The following is a 26,203-nucleotide window of genomic DNA, read 5'->3' as shown; positions in this document are numbered from 1 at the left end:
CGTCACGTGTAGGAGTACGAGCGCGATGGATCATCGACTACGCGCGTATTAGATGTCGGTCTAACAAAGAAACTTCGCAAAAATAAAAAAAAATTAGATTTTGATGAAACTTTACATACATATAGAGAAAATAAATAGATATCTTTATTTAACCACATTAGTAAAATTTAAAAATTTTGAAAAAATTATATTTTCTATTAAAAAAAATGTTTGAAAAAAATATTTTTTTCAAAATTAAATCTTAAAACATTTTTTAAAAAATTTTTTTCAAAATTAATTTTTTTAAAAAATTTTAAAAATTAAATCTTAAAACAAATTTCAAAAAAATGATTTACAATAGGTATACAATATATGCTATATTATCCTTTTTAAATTTGTTTAGATTATCCTAAGAGAAAGAAAGAGTGGGGGGGGCACAAAGAGAGATAAAAAAGATTTTATTATATAAAATATTTTTATTATATAAAACAATAATAAATTTTTTACAATAAAGCTAAATTTTATAGTGATGCACCATATCACGTTTTCATACACGCCGTAAACTTTAAGACGTATTTTCAACGAAACGCGAACTGATTGGTCGACTCCGATCGAATCCGACCATTCATGGCGTAACCGTCATAGCTACCACAAATCGAGAATTCAGTACTTTTCAATTGCACTTTCTATACTTGTGGCGCTTTCTTTTTTTCTTTTTTCCGAAATTTGGAGAGATTAGATTAGATAAATGTATAAAACGATTAGATTATAGATAGATAAAATTTTGTTTCAGTTTATATAGGTGACAATTTCGTATTAACTTTTCTTTTTTCTTCTCTCTTTGAGACGTGAAGATATATTATACGTCTCGCTTCAAGAGAAAGAGTGAGAGAGAAAGAGTGAGAGAGAAAGAGAGAGAGAGAGAGAGAGAGAGAAAAGTGTACGTAAAAAGAACAGATCTGTGTGATCTCTGGAGAAGTAAGGGAAACGATCACGAGGGAGGAGTCACCCTTCATCAGCGGATACGAGTGTCACTCTCTTATCTACCAGACAGCGACTCTATCCACGACCTTGCCAAATCTCGTAAGGAGCAACCGAGTGAGTCGCATTTCGTTTCATTTGTGTTGTAGAGTATGATACGCAGGCTGCATATATCGATATCGTTTGCGTATGCATTTACTCGTATATTCACCAGGGTTACGCTCGGCGCAAACAGTAGCATATATATACGTATTATGATAGAATCAAAATGAATTTTAATAAGCGAACCTATATAATATATGCTCGTTGTCAATATATAATCAATAGAAAATATTCAGTACAAGAGATTTATATAACTATAGTATATGGGTGTATCAGAGAGAGCGACCGTATCAGCAGTTTTTTGAGGAAACTACGCATTTTCATGAAAAATGTTTCATACAAAAATTGTAGGGCTCGAAGTGGCGCATTATATAATAATATTAGTATGACCTTGAATAGCACCGTCAAGGTCACATAAAAATCACTTTGAATTTTTTTAATGGAACCCCCTATTTTTTATTACATATTCTTGTAGCTTACCTCGAGAGCTTTCCAAAACCCTATATATGAGTTATTTTTTATTAAGTACTTTCCGAGTTGTGAGACTTGAAGTTTACAGTATTTTGACATAAAATATAAAATATCTTGTTAAACATTCACTTTTCGGTAATCTTACTGTAATACTTCTATGCACAGAATAATGAGACCAATCAATTGATGTAAAGAAAACACATATGGTTGATTTGAAAAAAAAAATTGTTGATTTTTTTAAAAACAATTATGTGTTTTCTTTACACCGCTCTGATACACCCTTATATATATATATATATTTTTTTTTTTTTTAATATATATTTATATATATACGAGTATATATATATATATATATATATATATATATATATATAGGATGTCCCAAAATTCGCGAATTAAAATAGCAAGAAAGTTCTCGAAAAAAATATTATATAGTATATATATATTAGTATATGAGCATATTTTCTCTAAAATGAACAGGTTGATTGTTTCATTTAGAGGATTGCCCTCTAGTATAATTTTCTAAATACCTGAAGCATTGTGAATTACAAGCATGGAAACATTATTATAACAATGAACGCCTTAATGACTAATTTGCACTGTGCATCACAAATGAGTTGTGACGTAAAGAGCTTTATAAAAACCGTGTAATATAAATATTTCAATTTTAAGAAGCGAGTTTTTTTCTCCACGAAAATATTAATAATCTATTAATGTAGAAATTAGCCTAATCGCGAGCTACATGCGATTATTTTCTTCTCGCTTAGCATACGCGACTATCATAATTACCAAATGACTGACTCATCTCTCGCATTACAAATTACTCCCGATGACGAACTCGCGCTGACGAATAATTTCCGTGATTATCGGTCCCGCGATAACGCGATCTCACTTTATCAAAAGAGAAAGCGAGAAAGAAAAAAGAAAAGAAATGTAAATTAATCTACATTTTAATTAATAAGAATTTTTTATGTGTTTTTAAAAATCACGGTTAAACCTATTTAATCATTCAAATGTGATATAACTGTTTAGAGATTCTCTCTTTTTGTTAATTTTACACTCTTATATTTTATATATTATGCATTTATTATATAATTATTATATCCAATTATTACATAATATTTATCATTCATTTATCGATCATATAATTTTTATTTAAATGATTATTACACTTTGACGTATATACATTTAATAATTTAAAATAAAATAATAATTGCGCATTATATATGATTATCTTATTTTATTTATTATTTGTCATTATTCGTTTTATACGTATAAAATTGATTTTATGTTTTTTATTTGCTATATATACTGTTCGTTTTAGCGTTGCATTTCTTGCGGTTTGCCTTTTTTAATCTCTTTTTTCTCTTTTCCCCTCCTTCTCTCTCTCTCTCTCTCTCTCTCTCTCTCTCTCTCTCTCTCTCTCTCTCTCTCTCTCTTCTCTCTGCTCCCTCCGTGTCATTTCCTTCCACTTCTTTTATATACTTATTCCGTTTTAAAATGCTGAAAGCTATAATAGATCACTCAGGCTGAAGCAAACGGATCCGAGATTCGACTGGTGCAACCACACGAGAATCGCAGACTTCTCGAAATAGGTCGACGAAAAATTGGCGGTGTTAGACGGGAAGTCGGGAAAGCACATGCACATATACATACACAGCCTGCAAGACGAGGCTCATCGTTTCCCGTTGCCTCGTTGCCGGTCGCCCGTTAGTCCGTTCCGCTGCCGGGGTCCCCGTTTTTCGACGCGCCATTCTTCCACGTGAGTGCAAAGATCGTCCCTCTAATCGCACACGCTTCTCGCGCGAACAATACCCGCACATTGTGCGTAATTCGTAATATATAGCATTCTTCGCTCATTATACCCGACGAATTTCTATCGAATTTTCACGAGCACATGTTTGAAATTGAAAACTTTTATTTACGACACACACACATGCATACACATAATAATGAGATAAATCAATTGATTAGGGTATAAGAAAAATATATTCTTGTGATTTAAAAAAAAATGCAATTGCAATGTGCGACTGTATACTTTAAAAAAAAAAATAACTATGCTTTTCTTATACCAATATTGATTTTTATTTCATTATTCTATGCAGAAAATTATTAAGATAAGATTATCGAAAAATGAGTACATTACGAGATATTTCATATTTTTTGTTAAAATGTATTAGGATGAAGCATAAAATATCTCGTAAACCATTCATTTTTTGACTATTTAACTCTAACAATTTATTACACCAAATATTACGGAATCGATTTATGTAAAAAAATTAATTTAGTGGTTCCGTTTAAAAAAGTAATGATGGCTTCGAAATCTCGAAAATGCCTCCACTTGGAATAAGACTATGTGTTTACGACAAGATGTCCCCCTCGAAATCCTACAACTTTTGTACGAAACATTTTTCGATGAAAGCCTTGGTTTTCGAGAAATTTCAATCCGAAAGTTAAAATGGGGCACCCTGTATATATCATAATATTAATATATTAATTAATAAAATATTAATTACTCATTATATATATATATATTATTTTATCTGACGTCTAATTTCAATTACGAAGAGATTCTCTTATCAACTTGAAGCTGACAGGACGGAGTCCTGTTGTCAAGGTTTTTACGAAGTTTTTACGCTTTTAGGTTTTTAAAAATAGAATTCGTAAATCCGTTACAATTTATTGAGAACGTAAGCTTACTGAATTATGTCGATTTTAATAAGAGCTTGATTAAAGACGTGTGAGTGCGTCATTGCGTGAAATTCTACCGCTGTCACGAACTCGGATTTCGCAATATCGTGGCCACTTAGAATACACCGGCAAATGCTGACGATAAATATAGATCACACGCTGAAGAGACGCATGAGAGAGCAACGTGTTTCTTCCTTTCATTCTATCTCCTTTCCGCAAAGCCGGAAGTGCTGCACATTACTACTGCACCTATCGTATTATAGCTGTCGTGTGTTTTTTTGAGTTTGTGTATGTGTGTGTATTTGCATGCATGTACATACAAAATAACTTCTACATCGCAAAAAACGAATAGGTGCGATCGCAAACTGCGCCTTCACGTGACATTTTCATGGCGATTAACTTTTTTTTCGCGAGAACCATGTCTCTTGAAATATCTCGGATCAGGTCAATCGGAATAATCGTGACATTAAAATAATAGAATGATGCGATAAGATACACTTCCACTATACTAAGTACTTTAGCCAAGATTTTTAATCCTAGAACGTACTAACATAATTTTGCCAATTGCACCTACATTAGTGCTCCTACATGTTGATCACCTCATTATAAAATTGTAAATTCTGTAAAATGATAACAAAGATGTATTTATGGGTATTAGTATAAAGAGAAGACAGTGTGCACATATTGGCGCCACTGTCCGTCACTAATTTCTAATAGATACAGAACCTGGACACGAATGTTTCTAGATCCCCAGGACTTAGAAAGAACAAGGATGCTGGATCTAATAAGCCTGGTGCTAGGCTCCAGGCTGGATCCAAACACCTAGTTAACTACAAAAGTGAAGAGATATCATGATCATCATGATCATCATGATTTAAGTGTCGTCAGACTCGTCAGAAACTATAATAGCTCATAATCATACTACTTTTACTACTATACTATTACTACTATGAGTATTAGTATGAGTAGTAGTATTTTAAAACTTGAACAATTTTTATACTTATAATTTTAAAAAGAAAAAGGGAAGAATCGATTGCGCGGGGCGGCGAAAAAACGAAGGGTCGATCCTGATCCGGTCTTACGACCTTGCGGTATGCGAGACGCAGTCTCTCCTCGCACACATGTGAGAAACAAATGACATCATCATCGATGAAAGTGTACATAACTGAGCAATGCATCACACACTTTGCTCGGCCACTGTACGCCAGTGATCGAAACGCATATTTAACTTGAGATTTTTCTCCTCGCGCCCGAATAAAAACATGTCGGAGATGCGAGATGTCTTCATAAAACGTTCAAAACATTTCAAATGTATCCAGATATCTCTTTTTAAACGCAGATCTTTACGACAAGTTTAAAGTCGATATTTTTTCAATGAAAAATTCGTAAGCGACCGATTCATTTACTCTGAAAGCTATCTTTTAATTCCAGTTATTTATTCAATTTAATTATAAATTTTTAATCTTCAATATAAAGCATGTCTTGAATGACTGTGAAGCTTTAAATGAAATCTTCATTGAGATAAAATCAAATTTTAAAATGACGTTTGACTAAGAATAAGATTTTTCTTTATCTGCTTCATCGCCAGAATTTTTTTTGAGCCCTCTAAACTTTTAGATTAAAAGATTCAGGTTGCATAATCAATCGTATAAAAAAATAAAATTGAAGTTATTCTGATATTTATTTATATATTTATGCGAGAATTACTTACATTTAGCAAAATGCCGAAAAAATGATTGAAAAGCATTCTTGACATACATTTGACTGCGCTTTAGCAGGGCTTTGTCAGTTTCTTCTTCTATGTTTCATAGATTGAGCGTCATTCAACGAATTCCCATTTCCGAGATGCACAATTGCGATTCGTATCTCCCTTTCTTTCTCGCGAATTCCAATTACAGATACGCGCGAGGACATTATCGAGGCGTACAATCATTGATAACGAGTAGATGACGAGGTAATGTAATAGTTTACGGAGTCGCATTCACAATGAACGATCGATGGACACTTCGGAAAAAGTCAAAGAGCGAAGCAACTTTTAAGAGGCACTGACGAAGCACGAGACTATAGTTCAAAAAAAAGCAGGAAAAATATTTTGTGAAAAAAACCACGAGAAAAAACCGCGAAAAAAACGGGAAAATATTTTTGGTCATAAAAAAACTATTATATGTAATGCATATGTACTTTCAAAGTTTGTGACAAGTATTGTTTCTTTCCTTTGTTTATTTTATCTCATTTTTACTATAAAAATAATTGAAGTCAATTTCTAAGTCTGTTCTGTTTTATTACACATGTTATAACCACGTATTTTCACCTTTAACTAATCAATTCTCAGGATAATGATAGCCTCTACAATAGTTTAATGTGGACTCAACTGCAAAGATAAGCTCTTGCTAAAGACAATACATAAAACTAAAAATCTACAGAAAAAAAGATTTTTTTATATTTTTCCGGAAAAATTGGTGAGAAAAAAACCGAAAGAAAAACGTTTTTTTTTTTTCAAATTTTTCATGTTTTTTCCTGCTCTTTAGAACTCTACACGGGATGACTCTAGATGCTTTAGTTTAAAAAGGGCATGAGTCATACGAATCTCGAATCGACTGGTTTTTCGATATTCGAGCCATGTAATCGCGGTTTGGATCATGTTGTACGAGAAGGACACGTGTCAATAGTGTCCGAGATAAAATGATGTTCGTTGAAATGAACGCTTTATAGTGAACGAAATGAAGAGCATTGTCTCTGATATTATTATCTTTAACTAGCATCAGATTTATATAGAACTATCTCTCCTCTCCTCTCCTCTCCTCTCCTCTCCTCTCCTCTCCTCTCCTCTCCTCTCCTCTCCTCTCCTCTCCTCTCCTCTCCTCTCCTCTCCTCTCCTCTCCTCTCCTCTCCTCTCCTCTCCTCTCCTCTCCTCTCCTCTCCTCTCCTCTCCTGTCCTCTCCTCTCCTCTCCTCTCCTCTCCTCTCCTCTCCTCTCCTCTCCTCTCCTCTCCTCTCCTCTCCTCTCCTCTCCTCTCCTCTCCTCTCCTCTCCTCTCCTCTCCTCTCCTCTCCTCTCCTCTTCTCTCCTCTCCTCTCTCCTCTCTCTCTTTGACATTTACATTCCGTTCAAAAGAATTAAATAAAGCGAATATTATTTAAAATACTAACGTAAGATTTATATCTGTCTTTTATTATCTATTTATATTTACATTATTTGTTTATATCCTCTATCTCATTTTAAAAAAGTGTTGAAAAGTAGTATCTATAATTTAGAATTTATTATTTAAGGGGTTATACCTACCTATAAGGTCGAAAAAAACAAGTATTTTCGGGAATTTATTTTTTTTAAACTTGAAATCTTTTTTTAACAAACGTTACTCTATTTAAAAGTATACATTTAAAAGTAATTATAATAATTTTTATAATAGAAAACATTGATAAATAAAAGAAATATCAGTGATCTTCCGCGCGGTGTTTTTTTAAAAGGTATTTTGCGGTGACCACTTTTCCTTCGACCTGGTTCATCTGAAATAAAAAATTCAAGTAAATTTAATTAATATATTAGATTATCTTGTGCCCGATCGTGACTTTTTTTTTCGTTATATAGTTTTTATTTTACAGACAAAAAACAAGCGATTTTTTTTTACAAAAATTGATATTTCAACTTTGAACTCTTGCCATTTTGTAGCAAATTAATTTCCCGAGATAATGAACGATTAAGCACTAGATAATCTAATATATTAATTAAATTTACTTGAATTTTTTATTTCAGATGAACCAGGTCGAAGGAAAAGTGATCACCGTAAAATACCTTTTAAAAAAACAACGCGGAAGATCACTGATATTTCTTTTATTTATCAATATTTTCTATTATAAAAATTATTATAATTACTTTTAAATGTATACTTTTAAATAGAGTAGCGTTTGTTAGAAAAAGTTTTCAAGTTTAAAAAAAATAAATTCCCGAAAATACTTGTTTTTTTCGACCTTATAGGTAGGTATAACCCCTTAAGGAATTCAGAATATATCTCTAAAAAAAATCTTTGAAAATATATAATTAAACATCAAATAAAATTCAAATAAAGCTCTCCGGAAGTCAACGTCAGATATCGATTATTAAACATGGGCCCGATACACGTACATTCAAGCATAATACAAGAGTTTCAATTACAGGTGCGTGACACCTTGTAAAATTGTAGCGATAAAAAATCATCTCGAGGCCATACACGTACATTCACACATACACACATATGTATATGAACGAGGAAATCGTCAATTGGGCTTTATAAAACCTTTATTCAAGGCTGTTAAAAAGTAGTACGAGCCGATATAATGCTCACGTGGGGCATATCCAGTGACGTAGGCGACCTGGCGATTTCGTTTTGCTCCAGCGATTCGCGAGATGCAACGGAATTCCGTTATAATTCCGGTGCAAAAATAACATCTCAAATAAAAAACCGAGATATTCTTCTACATCTCATTTTTTCCTCATCTTCCTTAAGAAATATTTCACTTAATTTCGTAACTCATTGTCAGTTATTTTCACGTAGGTACAAATTTTTCTATCTAGTACATGTATGAGAGACTTATAATTAAATAAATAATTTAATTAATTTTATTTTTATATAAAAATTTAAATTTATATGTATATATACATATTATATATACATATAAATTTAAATTTTTAAATACACACAATATAATACACAATATAATATAGATATATATAATTCTAAATAATCATATATAATATAAAAATATTTTTATAAAATTAAATTAACTTTAAATTTAATACATTACTTACACGAATTTTAAATAAATTCTTCGACGAGTGATAAATAATAAACAATTAATTGAAGAAAATATTACAGAATTCTTGATAATTCCGTAATCAGTTATTAAGACGAGATATCGATAATATAAGTATTTAATCTTTGATTGTCTTTTATGAAGTCTACAATAATCAATGATTCTTTATATAGTGAAGTAATCTTATATAACAATTTGGCGCGCGATTTTATTTTTAAATGAAAACTCACTGACTGATTGATTCACAAGAATGATGCAAGCAATCTTGTGAAAGTGCAATTAAGATGCTATTAAATACATATTCTAATTTTTAAATTCTGTATTCCACAAACTTCTTTGTCTGAACATTCTAAATCTTAATTTTGTTTATTATGGAATTATTTTTTGCCGAAATATAATAAGCAATAATTTATGTCTTTTTGCACACTTTTTATTAAGAATAAATATTAAATGTAAATCTAAAATAAAAATGATATTTGCAGTAATACATATGTATATAATAATAGATTTCTTCTCCGAAACATTCTATATAAAAATCTTCCCCGTTGATTAATGGATTTTTTCGAATCGTGCGTGATGAAAATCCCAGATTAAAAAGAAGAAAATGAGGATAGGAATCTCTCCTTTTCGCAGAATCATTTAAATAAAAAAAGGCATTTTTACGATGCAACTCTTTCTCTCTCTATTTCTGTAAATAATCAGGAAAGTCTTCCAAAAACATTCATTCTCGATGACTGTACCGCTACCGATTTAGGCAAAACGGATCGCGGAACAAAGGATATAGTTATCAATGACGAGAGAGAAAGTTTTATCAACGGCGCGTGAGATCTCTTTTATATATATATAATCTATACATACGTCCGTATTACATGCATATATATGCGTTACAATGACCTTTAAGAGGCGAATACCGCGAGCGCGGCGCGGGGACGATGACCCAACAATTTCAACAACGTAAACAGTATACGCAAACGAGTGTTCCGTACGTGAGCAAGCAGCCTCCGTCATCAGTCGACTTGTTCGGGAACTAATATACTTCCTGAATGGATCTTCTCCGTCGGTAGAAGAGAGATGCAAACGCATCTAATTTTCAATTTTATTTAGAATAGAGAATTTTTATTTTCCCGACTTATGCCTAATCAGTCGGAATTCTTTATGAAGAAGCTGTTACAAAGCTCCGTCTAAAATTCGAATTATTAAAATAAAATCGCAGAGAATTTTTTTTTATTTAGTATAAATCAATTCAAGCATTCCGATTTTTGAATTCGTTTTGTTATTTGTTAAATTAATAATTTGGATTCTTCATCTAAAAGGATATAGATTATGAGAACAAAACATTTCGAAACTCCTTCAGAACATGCTGCCATTGTTTGGTCTCTATATCAACAAAAACATAGATTAATGATCGAGAGGATATAACATCGGTTCCTTCGAAGGATTAGCTTTCTCACGGAGGATCCGATGAGCTATTTCAACCATTCATATTGTTATATATTAAATAGACTTAAGCTAATAATATTAGAGAATCGCAGAAAGTTTGCTGACTTACTATTTCTTTTCAAATTAATCAGAAGAGACATAAACTACAGTGATTTGTTGGATTAAAACTATATATCCAATGTAGAACACTTAGGAATACTTTAATCTTTCATGAAGAACATCACCGTACCTCTTATGGGAAATTCAAATCTATGAATCGAATCTTCTTGCAGGCGAACGAAATTGCAGATTTCTTCCACGACTCTTCAAATTCTTTTAAACACTCTCTATTAAATAATTTATGTTAAATCTCCCCATATGGGGTGAATTGTTCACATTTGTTTATTTTTTTTTTTTGTATTTTGGTTTATTTTGTGATTTTCTTAATCGTCTCTGTGTGCTAAAGAGAAATTTTTTCCATTTATTTTCGTAAATAAATAAATAAATTTCTCTGCGCGAAATATGGATTTTTAAAATATCTTTTTTGTATGCTTAAGTATTTTTTAGATGTCTAGTATTTTGTATCTTTCGTAACGTATTATCATATGCAAACATATTTACTTTTTTCTCTCGATTTTGTAGATAATTTCCTTATTCGGTCCGTTTTGAATGAAAGCCTGCTGGTCGACCCAAAAAGTTTTATTTATTCTGCGCGAGAGAAAGGACGAGGGTGAGCCGGAAGAAGAAGAATGGGCGACCAAAAGTATCCCCCAGCATCGTATCCCCCCCTGCCGGAGATGGGAATGCAACCGCCGGTTGCAACAGCACCGCCGCAACCAAGTGTGGCAGTATTATCGCCAGGTAAGAATCAGAGATTAATGGGTGCTACCCAGCAGCTTACGCAAGCAACACTGTATAACACAGTGTATGACCCATTGCTTTTCAGCTACGATACAAATCAACACAATTGTGTACAGGTAAAATGTTGCGTTTAACTATGTCGTCGTTTATGTGTCACTCCATGGATACCAACATACTGTGTCACACTGAAAAGAAGCCAGTTCAACTAAAAAGAACACTAGTTCATTTTCTTCTCTTTCTTTCTAACATTTAAGAATGTACGGAATGTACAGTCATGGACACAGAGGTTGCGACACTTTTTTTTTTAATGAGTTCATAAATATGCAGTAAAATTCAGGATGCGAATCATTGTCATGTGCTTATGCGCGATAAATGATCATGATATTGTCAAATTTGCGTATATAGTGTATAATATAAAAAATATCGTAAAAAATTTATAATAAATAAACATTAAATTCAATAAATATAAAGTGTCGCAACCTCTGTATCCACGATTGTACAATCGGAGATAAAAATATTAACGCTATTCACGCTGTACATCTTATAGAAAATCGCTATAGTTTAAGTTCCTAACTTTCAGCTGTTTCCATCATTGACATAACCGAATTCTCGATTAAACTAATAATTTTTTAATAATAATTGCAAAATGAGAAAGTAAATCGTTTTGAAACTTTGCAGAAACATTTTTACATGTTTAAAGAAATTATATAACAAAATCAAATTTTATTAGTTTTTCATAGTTTGTGAATAATTTATTATCTGTCTCTCGAACGTTCACATTAAATTTTATGTAAAAATCGCAAAATTCAATAATTAATACTTTTAAACGAGCAAGTAAAAAATTTGAAATAATTCATCATGATTTGGGACGCTATTAAGAATGTCCAGTTAAAAATTCATGGCAATATCATTGATTTGTATATCTATCTAATACATCCTTAAGGTTCCTTGGTTCTCGCCGCGACCATGTTTTCAGAGTATTTTAAAAGTGTGCTAAAACCATCTTAAGTTGTGTTTCATCACAATATCTTTTTATCTAAAAATAGCACATAGTCGCAGTCGTAAGAATCGCAAGAAATTGACCAATCACAATTTATTATTCTTTGATCTCATTGCTAGAAACAATCCCAAAATATGTGCGTAAGATATTGGGATGATTTAATTAAATCGTTCGAATAGCATATTTCAATTAATTGATTTCGGCTGGATTAAAGTTCATTATAATTCCGAATAAAATGTACAAGTGTAAGAGAATGAAAATCTTCCTCACTTAACTCAGCTAATAATACTTAGGGTCAACCACGACCGCGGCAGTTAATTTAGCCTGATTATCGCATTTCTCTGCTCTTTTCTCGTCCCCTGCTAGATAAGGAAGAAAATTTAGTTGCCCCGGTAATTCTTCGGGACAGTATTCGCGGGAGTCGCTTAACAGAATTAGCATTTCTTGGCGCCATTTTCAGATCGCAGTTAGTTAGCGTAAAAATAAAGCTCTTTTAGTTCTTAAAACTAAATGTTAACGTTAAAAAGCAAGAATGCTAATTATTTGTTGTGATTAGCGTTAATCTAAACTTGACTAGTGATCGTCACATCATCGAGAGATTTCTTTATATTTCTGAGCCAGTCTTATTTCGTTCCATTAAAAAAAAAAGTAAAACTGAACGAGAAAGTTTTATAATTAGTTGAAACAATTTTTTTCATGATTGCGTCGAGCAATATTTGTTCAGAAACTTACTTGTTTGAAGATATCGAGCTACATACGTATATTACTTCACACTTCACTACAGGGCGCGATATTATGACAGCTGTAGCAAACTACAATTGTCTTAATTTTATCTCCACGATATCGTTTGCATGAATGCAATATCATCTTAAACATGCGTCGTTCACGATTTATATCTTAATTTATATATTTCGCATTTTTTGGAATCATAATTTAATTATAATTATACTCAAAATTATTAATAATAATGTATAATATTCATTTTTTGGTGATTTCGATATGCAGCTGCTGGTTGTAATTTACATACTTTTTCTTAAAAACAATTATGTTTTCTTTACATTAATTAATTTCTTTCATTATTTTGTGTACAAAAGTAAGATCGTCAAAAAAAGAATATTTTACGAGATATTTCATAGTTTATGTAAGATTATGTCAAATTAAAGTATAAAAAATATCTCGCAAATTAATTCACTTTTTGATCATTTTACCCTTATAACTTTTTATGCTTAAAATTGTAAAAAATCGATCTATATAAAAAAATTAAGATTAAAATAACATTTAAAAAAAAACATAAATGACCTTTAAATAACTTTGAAAAACACCTTTTAAAAGAAAGTCAATATCTTCTTTCCCCCTCGAAATCCTACAATTCTTGTTTGATTTTGTTGAAATTGATAAATGACCGTATTAATTGGGATAATATATTAAAATGGGACATCCTGTATATACATATGTATACAGGGTGTCCCATTTTAATTGACCACCCTTAAAAACTTTTTTATTTGTAATTTTAGAAAAAAGTGTTTCAAACAAAAGTTGTAACGTTTCAAAAGGTCTATTTATTGGCCTTATCATTTATTGACCTTGAATGGCGTTGCCAAGGTCAGGTCAAGGTCAACTTAATTTTTTTAAACGGAAAGCTCCATTTTTTTATTGCATATTCTTGTAGCTTATCTCGAGAGCTTTCCAAAACACTATAATAAAATGTTCTTCTGTTAAGTATTTTTCGAGTTATGAGGCTTAAAATTAACAATTTTTTTACATAAAATGTAAAACATCTTGTAAAATATTCAGTTTTCGGTAATCATACCTTAATACTTTTAGGCATAGAAAATCAAGACCAATCGATTGGTGTAAAAAAAACGCATGATTATAAAAAAAAATGTTACTAATTAGATATTTTTTCTTAAAAACAACTATGTTTTTTTTTACACCAATCGATTCCTCTCATTATTTTGTGCATAAAAGTATTAAGATAAGATTAAAACCGAAAACTGAATATTTTACAAGACATTTTACATTTTATGTCAAAAAATTGTTAACTTTAAGCCTCACATAACTCGAAAAATAGGATACTTAACGGAAGAACATTTTATTATAGTGTTTTGGAAAGCTCTCGAGATAAGCTACAAGAATATGCAATAAAAAATAAAGCTTTCCGTTTAAAAAAATTAAGTTGACCTTGACCTGACCTCGGCAATGCCATCCAAGGTCAAATTGATAAGGCCAATGAATAGACCTTTTAAAACCCTACAACTTTTGTTTGAAATATTTTTTCTAAAATTACAAATAAAAAAGTTTTTGGGGGCGGTCAATTAAAATGGGACACCCTGTATATGGTTGGTTCTACAAAAATAGGAATTTTTTTTTTAATACAAAGAAAGATAATAACTAAGTATATAGACAAATAATAAAAGAAAGAACAAAGTAATGTATTTATTTCCAAAAATTATCTTATAAATAAGAAATTCTCAGTTCCCTGGTGTGTTATATATAAATCCAGAATTCAAATTACAACATTGTCACAAAATAGTTTTAGAATTATATAACATTTTTGTGTTAACTAATTTACAGTAGTTATTATATAATATCAACAATATTATTTATTTTATTAAATTCTATTTTATTATTGAATAACGTTATTAAACTTTGTCCCAAATTTTAATTCTCAGTCCTCTTTTATTAAAATTATTTGCATTGTAATGCCATGTATGGTCTCAGCGAAATAGCTTGCACCAAATGAATTTTGAAATAAAGTTAGTGTACGTCATAATAAGTTTGACGGCGAGCCGTTATTTTCGTTCATTCCCTCTCGCGTAGTCTTGATGAGCACGTGTTAGGTCAATCAATTTTTCAGTCCCTCTGGTAGTGTTATGTTAAAAATTTATTGTTTTCAAACTTTCATTTAATGTAAATTATGTATAAATTTAGCTTTCAAGTTTTCCTCAACTTTTTAATCTCTATATATATCGTAATTCAAAAGAGATACTTTTAACTTATAAACCTCCAAATTCTCAGTCCTCTATTCTCAATCCCCTGAGAAATAATGTGACAGGGGACTAAGCACTAACTAGGACATTGATAAATATTAAAACAAATGTATTTTTGTATTTCAAGAGCGTTTCGCATTGATTCTTCGTAGTTATTAGCAGTTATCTTACCATTTTATTTACTATTAAATATTCTCCTATGAAAGAAACAAATTTGTGATTGTAACTGAAAAAACTTTTTTTTTTAAGAGATACCAGTTTTTATATTTTAAATTTTAAATATAAAGTTTTAAATATACTTAGTCTTTAATTCTTTTATCGAAATCTTAGTTTCTTGGAACTCTTCTCAGTTCCTTGTCATATGTTTTCGAAAAATGCTCATAAAATCATAAATACATATTTTATTAACTGGTTTTTACAACAATAATATCCTGTTTTTCTTGTCATAAGCCAGTTACAATTCATTAAATATATTAAAAAGAATGTGGACAAAAATATTATCAAATAATTCCTATTTCCTATATCCCGTTCTCAAGTTTTCTATGTTTTTATATGCGTTTGAAATGTTTATACTTCTGAAAAATATTATCCGTATAATATTATTCTTAAAGATAATATAATATTATTGATTGCCATAAACGTGCTATTATCCCGGAACGCATCTATTTCATGATTGTGCTTAATTAATATTCACGATAGGAGGACGTTCGTGATCCTCCATCGGCAATCTCTTAATCCAGATATCCTTCTATGATTGCGGTTCGCCACGAAATGAAATTCGAATACATCGTGTCTGCGATCATGCGATTCGGAACAGATTTATATACGGACGGTGTGTAAGTGTAATAGTTGACCACCGAGAGCAACAATCAGTATAAAGTAGATAATGGTCGTCTGCGTTGTGTTGATCGTCGTGTGTCATATCATATCCAGACTGTCGTCGCATTCGTCGTTATCGTTCGTAACTGAAACGACGGCGCTGAACTTTTCGGCCATCGGGTATATATTCCCTCACCGCCGTGTGTTGTGTTATTGTGCTCTCTTCATCACGATATAAGATAAATAGATAATTCCGCCGTGTGTTTGAATTGTGAAATATTCTGATAAGCAGTTATATACGTCTGTATATAATTCGATCATTCGACGCTACCAGTATATCTCTTGTCTTTTACCTGTTCGGTTGCGATATCGAGAAATCGAAAGCAGGAAAGTAAGAAAGAAAAGATCGCGAGATTAATTATGTTATATGGATTACCTACTAGAATTTTCTGCGGTTAACGAAAATTTTTTGAGAAAATTAAATAATCCTAGATTTTCTTCCTGTGAATTGTGCAATAAATATATCGGTCTCGTCTTACAAATTTCCGCGACGTAATATTCTGGCGACGCGTTGTTTTCTGCGCGTGTGTTCATATTATCTTCTGAACGATAAAAGAAAAAAATAGAAAAATTGAAGGAAACGAGAGTATACCATGGAAAAGTTTTATCTCCTTGCGCGCCTTGAGGAGGGTGGAGAAGGCTATAAGAGTAAATTCTGATAAGTCGTAAACGTCGGGAGAGACGTCTCGAATCAGCATAACAATTATTTTCGCCAGATTATAATAATCGCGATCGAGATGATGAACGCGGTAGAGAGAATGACAGATAAGTATGGTAGGAGATGACAGTGGCAAGAATTTCTCAAAGAATAAATTTTGAATTAAGAATGCAAAGAACATTAAAATAGTGTAGCAAGAGGTGAGAAAAAATCTGAAAATCTAATGATATGATAAAGAAAAATAATAGTGTCGAGAATCTTGAACAAAGATCTCAAGTTACTTATATTATATTGGACCAGTGATTTTTTAAAATAAATAATTCTGAATAAAACTATAAATATATGTGTACAATAAAAATATAAATTAATTCTAATTAAAATTATTCTGGATATAAATTATTTGCGCTTGATTACATAAATCGTCTGTGTGGATAAAAATTGTAAGATAATGATAACAATTATAGACGCGATAATAAAGTCGTAGATAATATAGTGATAGATAGATATTTCAATTTTGATTTCGAATAAGCGAATATATAGTGTGTTCTAAAAGTGCGGTCTGCAAATAATATTACAATATGCAGCATCTCACACGTACGATGGAATCTGAATATTTAGAATCTTCGTGGAAGGTCAGAGTAGAATGGATTCGTAGACGGCTAAGAATTGTTTTCCAACATACTATGGCACGATATTACAAATCCAAGAGGAAAGGTTACACCAGATTTCTTACCGAGGAAGAACAAAGGTGCAAGATTTTTTTTTTCGCGACTAAACACGTATTTTGCGATTTACAGGGTGGACCATTTTAATTTCCTTCTCTAATTTTTTCTATTCTATGCTTTTTGCAAAAAAATATTTCGCAGTTGTTTAACTTTAAACAAATTTTAGGGACCCAAGACAGCCATATCAATTTGTTCGCAGATGGCGCCACTATCAAAAATTCATTAATCATCACTTTTTTAAAAATGGAAACCGATTTTTTTCATTTAGCAAAAGTTATGTAGATCTCGTCGAAATATCCAATTATCTATTTTTTAGTAGAGTTTTTTTTTTCTTGAATTTTCCATAAGTTACACAATTTTGGAATTAGTTCCACATATCGAGAAATATTTATAAAACAGATGACAGGTGTCTCTCTAGAAATATTTTCCTATGATTTAATACTATATTATACAATAACCATTAGATATCATTATTAAAAACACAAAATAAAATTTAATTTGAGCAGAAAGTATCTCTCTACATTTGTTTGCGAAACATTAATATTCCAAAACTTAAAAAATGTATAATTCGTAGAAAAATCAAGAAAACGCTCAACTAATATAGTATATAGTTGGATTTATCTTGTTGAGACCTACAATTTTTGTTGAAAAGAAGAAATTGATTTTCATTAAAAATTGATAATTAGTGAATATCTCGAAAGTGGCATCTGTATAAATAAATTAATATCGCTGTCTTGTATCTCTCTTAAAGTCAATCAACTTTTACGAAACTTTTTTTGTAAAAGTTATAGGAGAAAAGATACTTAAAGTGGGATATTACAATGCATATATACCTAGTTTAATCAATGACAATTAAGGCTCCTGGTACCTTGTCGACCATGTCGGAATCGTGACGTCAGAAGCGAGAAAACACACTCTAAAATTTTTTAGATGCTATTTCTAAATAAAAACATATTTGCACAAAATAACACTTAAGATCTCTTTAATACACTTCTAAAAAACGCCGAAACTATCCTTTTCCCTTTATAATCAATCAACAGCTGTAAAATGTAATATTATGAGGCCCAGTCCTTCTGGTCTTTGCACATGCGCAGTCATTCCGCATGTCAAAGTCTGATATCTCGATCATTTTACGGTTGTTGATTGACTGTCAAGGGAAAAGAATAGTTTTCGGCGTTTTTTCGAAGTGTATTAAAGAGATCTTAAGTGTTATTTTATGCAAATATGTTTTTATTTAGAAATGGCATCTAAGAAATCTCAACGTGTTATTTCTCGCCTCTGACGTCACGATTCCAATATGGCCGCAGTGAGCACCCAGGAGCCTTAATCTCATTATTCGAATAAAATTCACAAATCTATAAAAAATCTTATTGTATAGATTTTTTTATCATTTCGCTTACCTAATTCAATAAAAAACAATTACAAATTATATACAAGGTGGGGAGGGGGGGGGGATAATATATATTTCATGATTTTATAAATTTATTTATTACACACGCGATATATGACTATTTTCTGATAGGATTATATGAATATTTATACATTTCTAAATATTTATACGAATCTAAAAAGATTTGTATTAAGTATTGTTATCTATACCAATAATGAATAGTGTATATCGAATGAACGTCATCGCTTATCGAGCGTCACTCTTTTAGGTGGCTGGCTGCCGCCGAGTACGACATATCTACCCGGCTTGCAATACCTTATGGACCTTGATTATCTTTTCGTGAACCAGAAAATTGAGTTACTTGAAGGTGAGCACTCGGCTTTATCGAGAGATAAAAATAAAACGTTCCTCTTTGCGAGCGCGAGTATACAGTGTGTATTCGAGATTCGCGAAATTCTCGTTGATGAGAGTTATCATTCACGATTAACATTTTTCAGTTTGTAAATGGAACTATGCATATATTTATCTCTCGCAATAGCAGCTTAGTTTCTTTTTATTTTTTTATTTGTATTTTATTATATGTACAATTGAATTATTATATTTTTATTCTGAGAGAATAGATTACTAGGAGAAAAAAACTTATAGAAAAGGTAAATATACATTTTAATAGAGATTTATTTCCAAACTTTGACCTTGACATATGTTATCAAGGTCATAACTCTGAATAAAATCTAAGAAGTTTTAGTCATTAATTGTTTATTAAACCGTTATTAAAAATTATATGATGAGAGCAAGCATTAAATACGATATTCTGAACGTCTCCGAGCATGAATTTTATATTAATTATATTTAAGTATTTAAATAAACATGGGCCGAAAAAGGACTCCACTCCTTCTCCTGTATTGCCTTGCACTCAAGAAACTAATCACACACAAATCTAATTTTTATTCAAAAAAATAGATTGGTTTGGATTAGACTGTACGAACGATAACACTAGTTTACAAACAAATAATTTTTTTCATTATTTTAAACCAGACAAGGTGTTTCTTATAGATATTTAGATACTGAAAACGATGCCGCAAGCCAATTTTCATCAGTACGTCAGGTTTCCGAAATAATTGAAAATTAATATACAAAAAATGACTTTTTTGCGATATTTAATAAGTTTTTTTTTTTTGTAAAAAAGGTAACATTATCTGAAAATTCTGATCAGATGTCATGAATGTATTGTTCATCCCTTTTTAAATGCATCTTTTTAAATTTTGATATCTTATTTTTAGTCATGTTAGGAAGGATTTAAATACAGAGATTTGCTGAGATAGTAGCAAATATTCCGCCATGATGATGAAGTCATATAATTACACTCATAATTTATAGTTTAAGGCTATCGATACACATACATAGTATAATTTACCATAATAGATTCCTAAATGTATATTTACTAAATGTATATTTATATATAGGGTGTCTCATTTTAATTGTCCATCTTGAATTTTTCGAAACAAATGTTCCAGACAAAAGTTGTATGATCTAAAAAGGGACAAATGGTAAATAATGGTAAAATAAATTTTGGAAAAAATAATTTTTTTCCAAAAAACCTTTTTTTCTCAGGAGCATCTCTATGTGAGAAGTAGTTCCCAGCTTTAATCTTTCATAACATGACTATAAAAAGTAAGATATTGAAATAAAAAAATGCATTTTATAGAGGATAATCAATACATTCATATTTGATCAGATTTTTCAGATAACGTTAACTTTTTTTACAAAAACAATCTTAAATATTGCAAAAAAACCATTTCTTACATATTAAACCTCAATATTATTTTGGAAATCTGACGTGTTAGTGAAATAATTTAATTAATAATTATCACGAATGTGTGTCATTACAAAATAAATGCATAGAGGCAAAGCTCTCTAACTGCACCCCTCCTCCGATTTTTTAAATAAAAATTAGATTTAAGTGTGGTTAGTTTCTTGAGGGGAAGAGGAAGGCGAAGCCCCTTTCTTATTCCCGCATTTATTTATGTACAATTAGTATAAAATTCATGCTCAGAGAAATTTGGATTATCATATTTAATACTATTTAATATTTCTTACTTCTCAATTTAATACTTCGTAATTTAATAGTTAATAACTTTTTAATAAACAATGAGCGACGATTAAAACTTCTTCGATATTATTCATTGTCAGAGTCATGATCTTGACATGTTGTCAAGATCAAGGTTATTGGGGATGAGTTCCTTAATATACATATTTACCAAATGCTAAATCACTAATTATATTATGTATTATACATATATGTTACATTATATAATATATATATTATACATTTTACGTTACACACATCTCTTCGGATGACAGCTTTTACGGGGTTCGAGACTAAGAATAGGTACGCTGTTTCGAACATCCGTGGCGAACTAGTGTTTTATGTGACCGAAGAATCGAGCATCTGTTCGCGAATGTGCTTGGGCAAGTATCGTTCCTGCGAATTCAGTGTCTACGATCGAGAGCGGCGGGAGGTCCTGCACATGACTCGTCCCTTCAGATGCGACAGTTGTTGTTATCCCTGCTATCTGCAGGTATCTTACTTGAATTTACTTTACCGCGTTTATTACGATTGCTATTTCTGTAGGAAGTGCATTTCGGAAAAAAATAATCGGGAGACATTTTTCAGTCTTGCATCTCTCTAAGAAAAAATTAAAATCAAAATTTCTGTCTCTTCACGAAAATCAGCTGATCAGTCACTTCATCATTTTTATGACAATTGATTTAAAACTTATAGGATTATTAGAATGCAATTGCAATTTTTATCTCTTAATTTTTGTGAAAGCAGTGATATAATTAAAAAAAGAAAAAATATTGCTTTTTTTTTTCTCGTCTGCTTCCACTGATTTCTAGTCACTGAGTTTTTCATTGTTTGCATAAATTTATTTGATGGCTCTCTTGAGATTTATTTTTAAAGCGTTCTTTAATCCTAAAGTGTCTAAAGTATAAATAAGCAATGTAATGGATATAATAATTTAGTCATTTTTTTTTTAAAGAAACAAATTGGGTTGGTATTATTTATAATTTTATAACAAAACGTTGTGTGTTGTGTAATAAAATATTTGAAAAATTTTAACAAAACTTTGAATATAACATTTATGAATAATCTCAAGTTTCTTTTTTAAAATTCTCAGATATGAGTAGGAAAAAGATAATATTATAAATAATGATAATAATAAATCTAAAGGCAAGATTTAGAAACGAAATGAGAACTACTGGTCCTTGTGTATGCCAAAGTTTCTTCACACGTGCGAGCCATCTGCCAGCTTTACCTTTGACAAAAGTTCGCCCACATCATCAAAGGATTTGATCTAATACGCTCTAAAGAGAAAAAACGACAATGTCGATTTCCTGTGTCAGTCTTTATATTCATACTTCAAATAAAGAAAACTTCAGATTATCGATAAAAATATCTAAAACTTAATAAAATCTTATTTTAAACTTAATTATACTAGCTTTAAGAAAATATTTTTAATCGGGTCTCTGTATTAATAAATAAATAAGATGTTTTTATAATCGGCCAATAGAGCCAAGCGCGAAAATTAATTTTAATTTTTCGCAACAGTATCTCTTAATATAGAGAGCCGATTAAAAATATTTTCTTAAAGTTATATATTCACGCCTGGGCCTAATCAAGGCGTTATTTACTAAACATCTATTAAAGGGCAAATGAAAAATATAGGATCGAAAGGGTCTGAATAGCTTAGTGGTAAGAGCAGTCGCTCGGCAAGCGAAAGACGCGGGTTCAATTCCCGCTTCAGCGACTTTTCGGACCTATATTTTTCTCGCCTATTTTTCCGTTGTAAGTTTCGAGGTTAATTAATCAATGGAACTCAGTAATCTCAAAACCAAGAGATACTGTTGCGAAAAATTAAAATTAATCTTCGCGCTTGGCTCTATTGGCCGATTATAAAAACATCTTATTTATTTATTAATTATACTAGAATATTTAATTTAAAAAATTAATAATTTATTCATTTCTTGTTATAACTAGCTGTGGGTAGATGACTAAAGTTATATTTTGGAGATATATTCCGAAAATATTTGCAGCTTTTAGAGGTTTATTCCGGGGGGACTTTGCTAGGCAGCGTTACTCAAGAATGGAGTCTCTGGCGACCGATATTCCACATTCGCAACGCATCCGGCCAGCCGGTGTTAACAATAAAAGGACCAATTCTTCGTTTCTGCGTTGAAGTAAATTTTGAGGTGTCGTATCGCAACATTTCAAACTCTACTATTATAAGTTTGTATCCATTAACTCTTTGTAATCTCACGAAAATTTTAATTAATCGTTAAATCTATTTTTTCTTTAATAAATTTCTATCTTTAATCCTATAATTTCTATTGATGAAAATTAATAATAATCAAAGAATAGCAAAAATAAATAATGTGTATAATTTTAAATAATATATAATATACTTAAATAATGTAAAGAGGATATATAATATTACTTTCTTTTTTTTTTCTTTGATTTTCTTCATACTTAGAAAATGTGTAATTATAAAATTAATAGATGTAATTAAGTAAATCAATATTGATAGAGAAATATAATATTAAATATATAATGAATGCTTTATCTAATCTAAAATATGAATTAATAATAACAATAATGAATTAATGATAAGATAATTAATTTATATAATATAAATTATTATAAATAGTTAATAAGCGAACATATTACTTTTATGTATAACAAACTTAATTATATTTTATTATTATCATATATATTGAATTGTTTTCTCTAAAGCTAATTGTAAGAGAAAATCAAAAGGTTTTTAAAGTTCATGAAATCGAGATTCTCAATGATGATAAGGAATAACACATATGATACTTGCCAAAATTGGCAAGTATTTGATTATATAATCAAATAGTCTAGTCTAGCGACTCTAGAGTTGCATAAAAATGGGTTAACATCCTTCAAATCTGATTAAATCTGCAGATCAAATCCCTAGATGAGAAACATCGCGTCGGCAGGATCCAAAAGCAATGGAGCAGTTTCGCTCGAGAGATTTTTACCGATGCCGATATGTTCGGCATTAACTTCCCACGCGATCTCGACTTAAATATAAAGGCCGTGCTGCTAGGAGCCTGTCTTCTCATAGTGAGTATCTTGGAATATCATAAAAAATCGATTATTTCAAAGAAAAATATAAAAGTGATAAATATAAAAGAAAAATGAGTTATTAAATATCACGTGAAGATGGAAAATTAAATTATAGTATATAATATATAAATATGATATAATATATATTTTGTTATATATATATTATTATATTATTTTGTAATAAAAATATTAAAAATACAAATATTAAATTTTATATATATACATATATATAAAATTTAATATAGGTATAATATATATGTATAAAATATATTATTAATATTAAATTATTTTACTATTAAAATATTAATATTTTATATAATATATTGTTATTATATTTTATTATTTAATTTATATTCTTCGATGTTTTAGGACTTCATGTATTTCGAAAATCCGCAATGATCAATCTGTTTTAATGTTTAAGAGAAAAAAATAGAATGCAAGCGCTGTCTATACTTATACGTACCAGTAAAAGATATTTTGCACGTAACATATAAATAAACAATCATCAAATACACACATACTCAGGATAAAATCTTATTAAATGAGCTGTGAGATTAGCTACACATATTGCTATTCTATTTTTTAGTCACTTATTTTTCAATAATCTTTGCTATATATATTTTTATATCTAAAGAGAATGTATAATATAAATACATTAAGCTGAATTTATTCGCAAAAAAATGTGATCAAACTTGTGTTCGTTGTAAAAAGCACAGAATTCGATCTTTAATAGAGAAATTCTCTATTTTTTATAAATAATGGTAATCATCCGTGTTCATTTAAATAATTACTCATTAATTCACAATATATCTATTTTCCTTCCTTCTAAATTGTCTTCCGAATATTGAACAACGATAACAATGAACAATATATATTATTATTTAAAAAAATAATAATTTTTATTCATTGTAAAAAAGCACATAAAGTATAAATTATTTATACTTATCTTCCTCCGTACACACAATCAATAAATTTTTACTTAAATACGTCAAAATTGAACTCTATAATCTGTTGCCGAATGCAATTTTGTTTTGTGTAAATAGTTTGTGATTAGCTAATGTAAAATATGTATTGATACAAATATAATTATTTGTATTAAGATCTTTAATAATGTAAGAATTAATATAGAGCAGCAAGAACAAAGAACAAATGTTTAAAAGGATCACGCACTAATTGTATGAAAAAAGTGGCCGTTAAAATCGATCAAAAATATGGAAAAGTGTGTACTTTGTAAAATCTATTTATTACACATTAATGCAAATATATATATTAATATCGTATAAAAGGACCACGCACTAATTATATGAAAAAAATGGCCGCCGTTAAAATCGATCAAAACTATGGAAAATTAAGTGTACTTCATGTGACGTCGATCAAAAATTCAAATAAGCACGACCTTCAAAATATGCTAGTTTTTTAGCTACGAGCGCATAAATGTAATATTTTTGCTCATTTTTAGACAAAAATTTAAGCTACGAGCCCACAGTTTTCTATTTTGGTCCTTTTATACGATATTAATATATATATTTGCATTAAGGCTCCTGGCTCCTTTCCGACCATGTCGAAATCGTGACGTCAGAGGCGAGAAAACACGCTAAAATTTCTTAGATGCCATTTCGAAATAAAAAAATATTTCGATGAAACAGTACTTCAGATGGCTTTAGCACACTCTTAAAAAACCCCGAAAACTATCCTTTCCCCTTTATAATCAATCAACAGCTGTAAAATGTAATATTATGAAGCCCAGTCCGTCTGGTCTTTGCACATGCGCAGTCATTCTGCATGTCAAAGTCTGATATCTCGATCATTTTACAGTTGATTGATTATAAAGGGAAAAGGATAGTTTTCGGGGGTTTTTAAGAGTGTGCTAAAGCCATCTGAAGTGCTGTTTAATCGAAATATCTTTTCATTAAAAAATGGCATCTAAGAATTTTCAGCGTGTGCTTTCTCGCCTCTGACGTCACAATCCAATATGGCCGCGGTGAGCACCCAGGAGTCTTAATGTAATAGAGATTTTTTGAAAATATTTTCTTACTCGATAATGCATAATAATATAAAGATAAATTTGTGAGAAAAATGTACGTTTGTATTTGATCCAAATAAAATTATATTGCTTATA

The 26,203-nt window shown here is 30.4% G+C and overlaps 1 protein-coding gene across 4 annotated transcripts; it reads left to right on the top strand.

Annotated features, from left to right (window-relative positions):
• Positions 1-819: 819 nt before the first annotated feature.
• Positions 820-26,203, top strand: LOC145937025 (phospholipid scramblase 1). Of its 4 annotated transcripts, none has more exons than XM_083039778.1 (7): positions 820-1,077; positions 3,053-3,295; positions 11,075-11,293; positions 19,204-19,302; positions 21,297-21,514; positions 23,031-23,186; positions 23,920-24,213. In XM_083039778.1, exons 3-7 carry the CDS (start codon positions 11,182-11,184, stop codon positions 24,157-24,159), a joined length of 825 nt encoding a protein of 274 aa, XP_082895904.1. In that variant the 5' UTR covers positions 820-1,077; positions 3,053-3,295; positions 11,075-11,181; the 3' UTR covers positions 24,160-24,213. The 4 variants fall into 4 exon arrangements, with proteins under 4 accessions (XP_082895904.1, XP_082895914.1, XP_082895894.1 ...); XM_083039788.1 differs by having other exon boundaries at positions 3,044-3,295; XM_083039796.1 differs by lacking the exon at positions 3,053-3,295 and adding an exon at positions 24,454-26,203 and having other exon boundaries at positions 823-1,077; positions 23,920-24,081.

Source organism: Prenolepis imparis, unplaced genomic scaffold (assembly GCF_030444845.1).
Source record: "Prenolepis imparis isolate NDT839.2.m4 unplaced genomic scaffold, iyPreImpa1.0 SCAF_1, whole genome shotgun sequence".
Taxonomy (NCBI): Eukaryota; Metazoa; Arthropoda; class Insecta; order Hymenoptera; family Formicidae; genus Prenolepis; species Prenolepis imparis.
Note: the sequence above shows the minus strand (reverse complement) of the source record. Positions and strands in the feature narration are given on the sequence as shown.

Coding starts and splice junctions, on each gene's coding strand:
- LOC145937025 (XM_083039768.1), top strand. CDS start 11,182: ATGGGCGACCAAAAGTATCCCCCAGCATCGTATCCCCCCCTGCCGGAG. Junction 11,294..19,203: donor TGTGGCAGTATTATCGCCAG/GTAAGAATCAGA, acceptor TCACTCTTTTAG/GTGGCTGGCTGCCGCCGAGT. Junction 23,187..23,919: donor GCGTTGAAGTAAATTTTGAG/GTGTCGTATCGC, acceptor TTAAATCTGCAG/ATCAAATCCCTAGATGAGAA.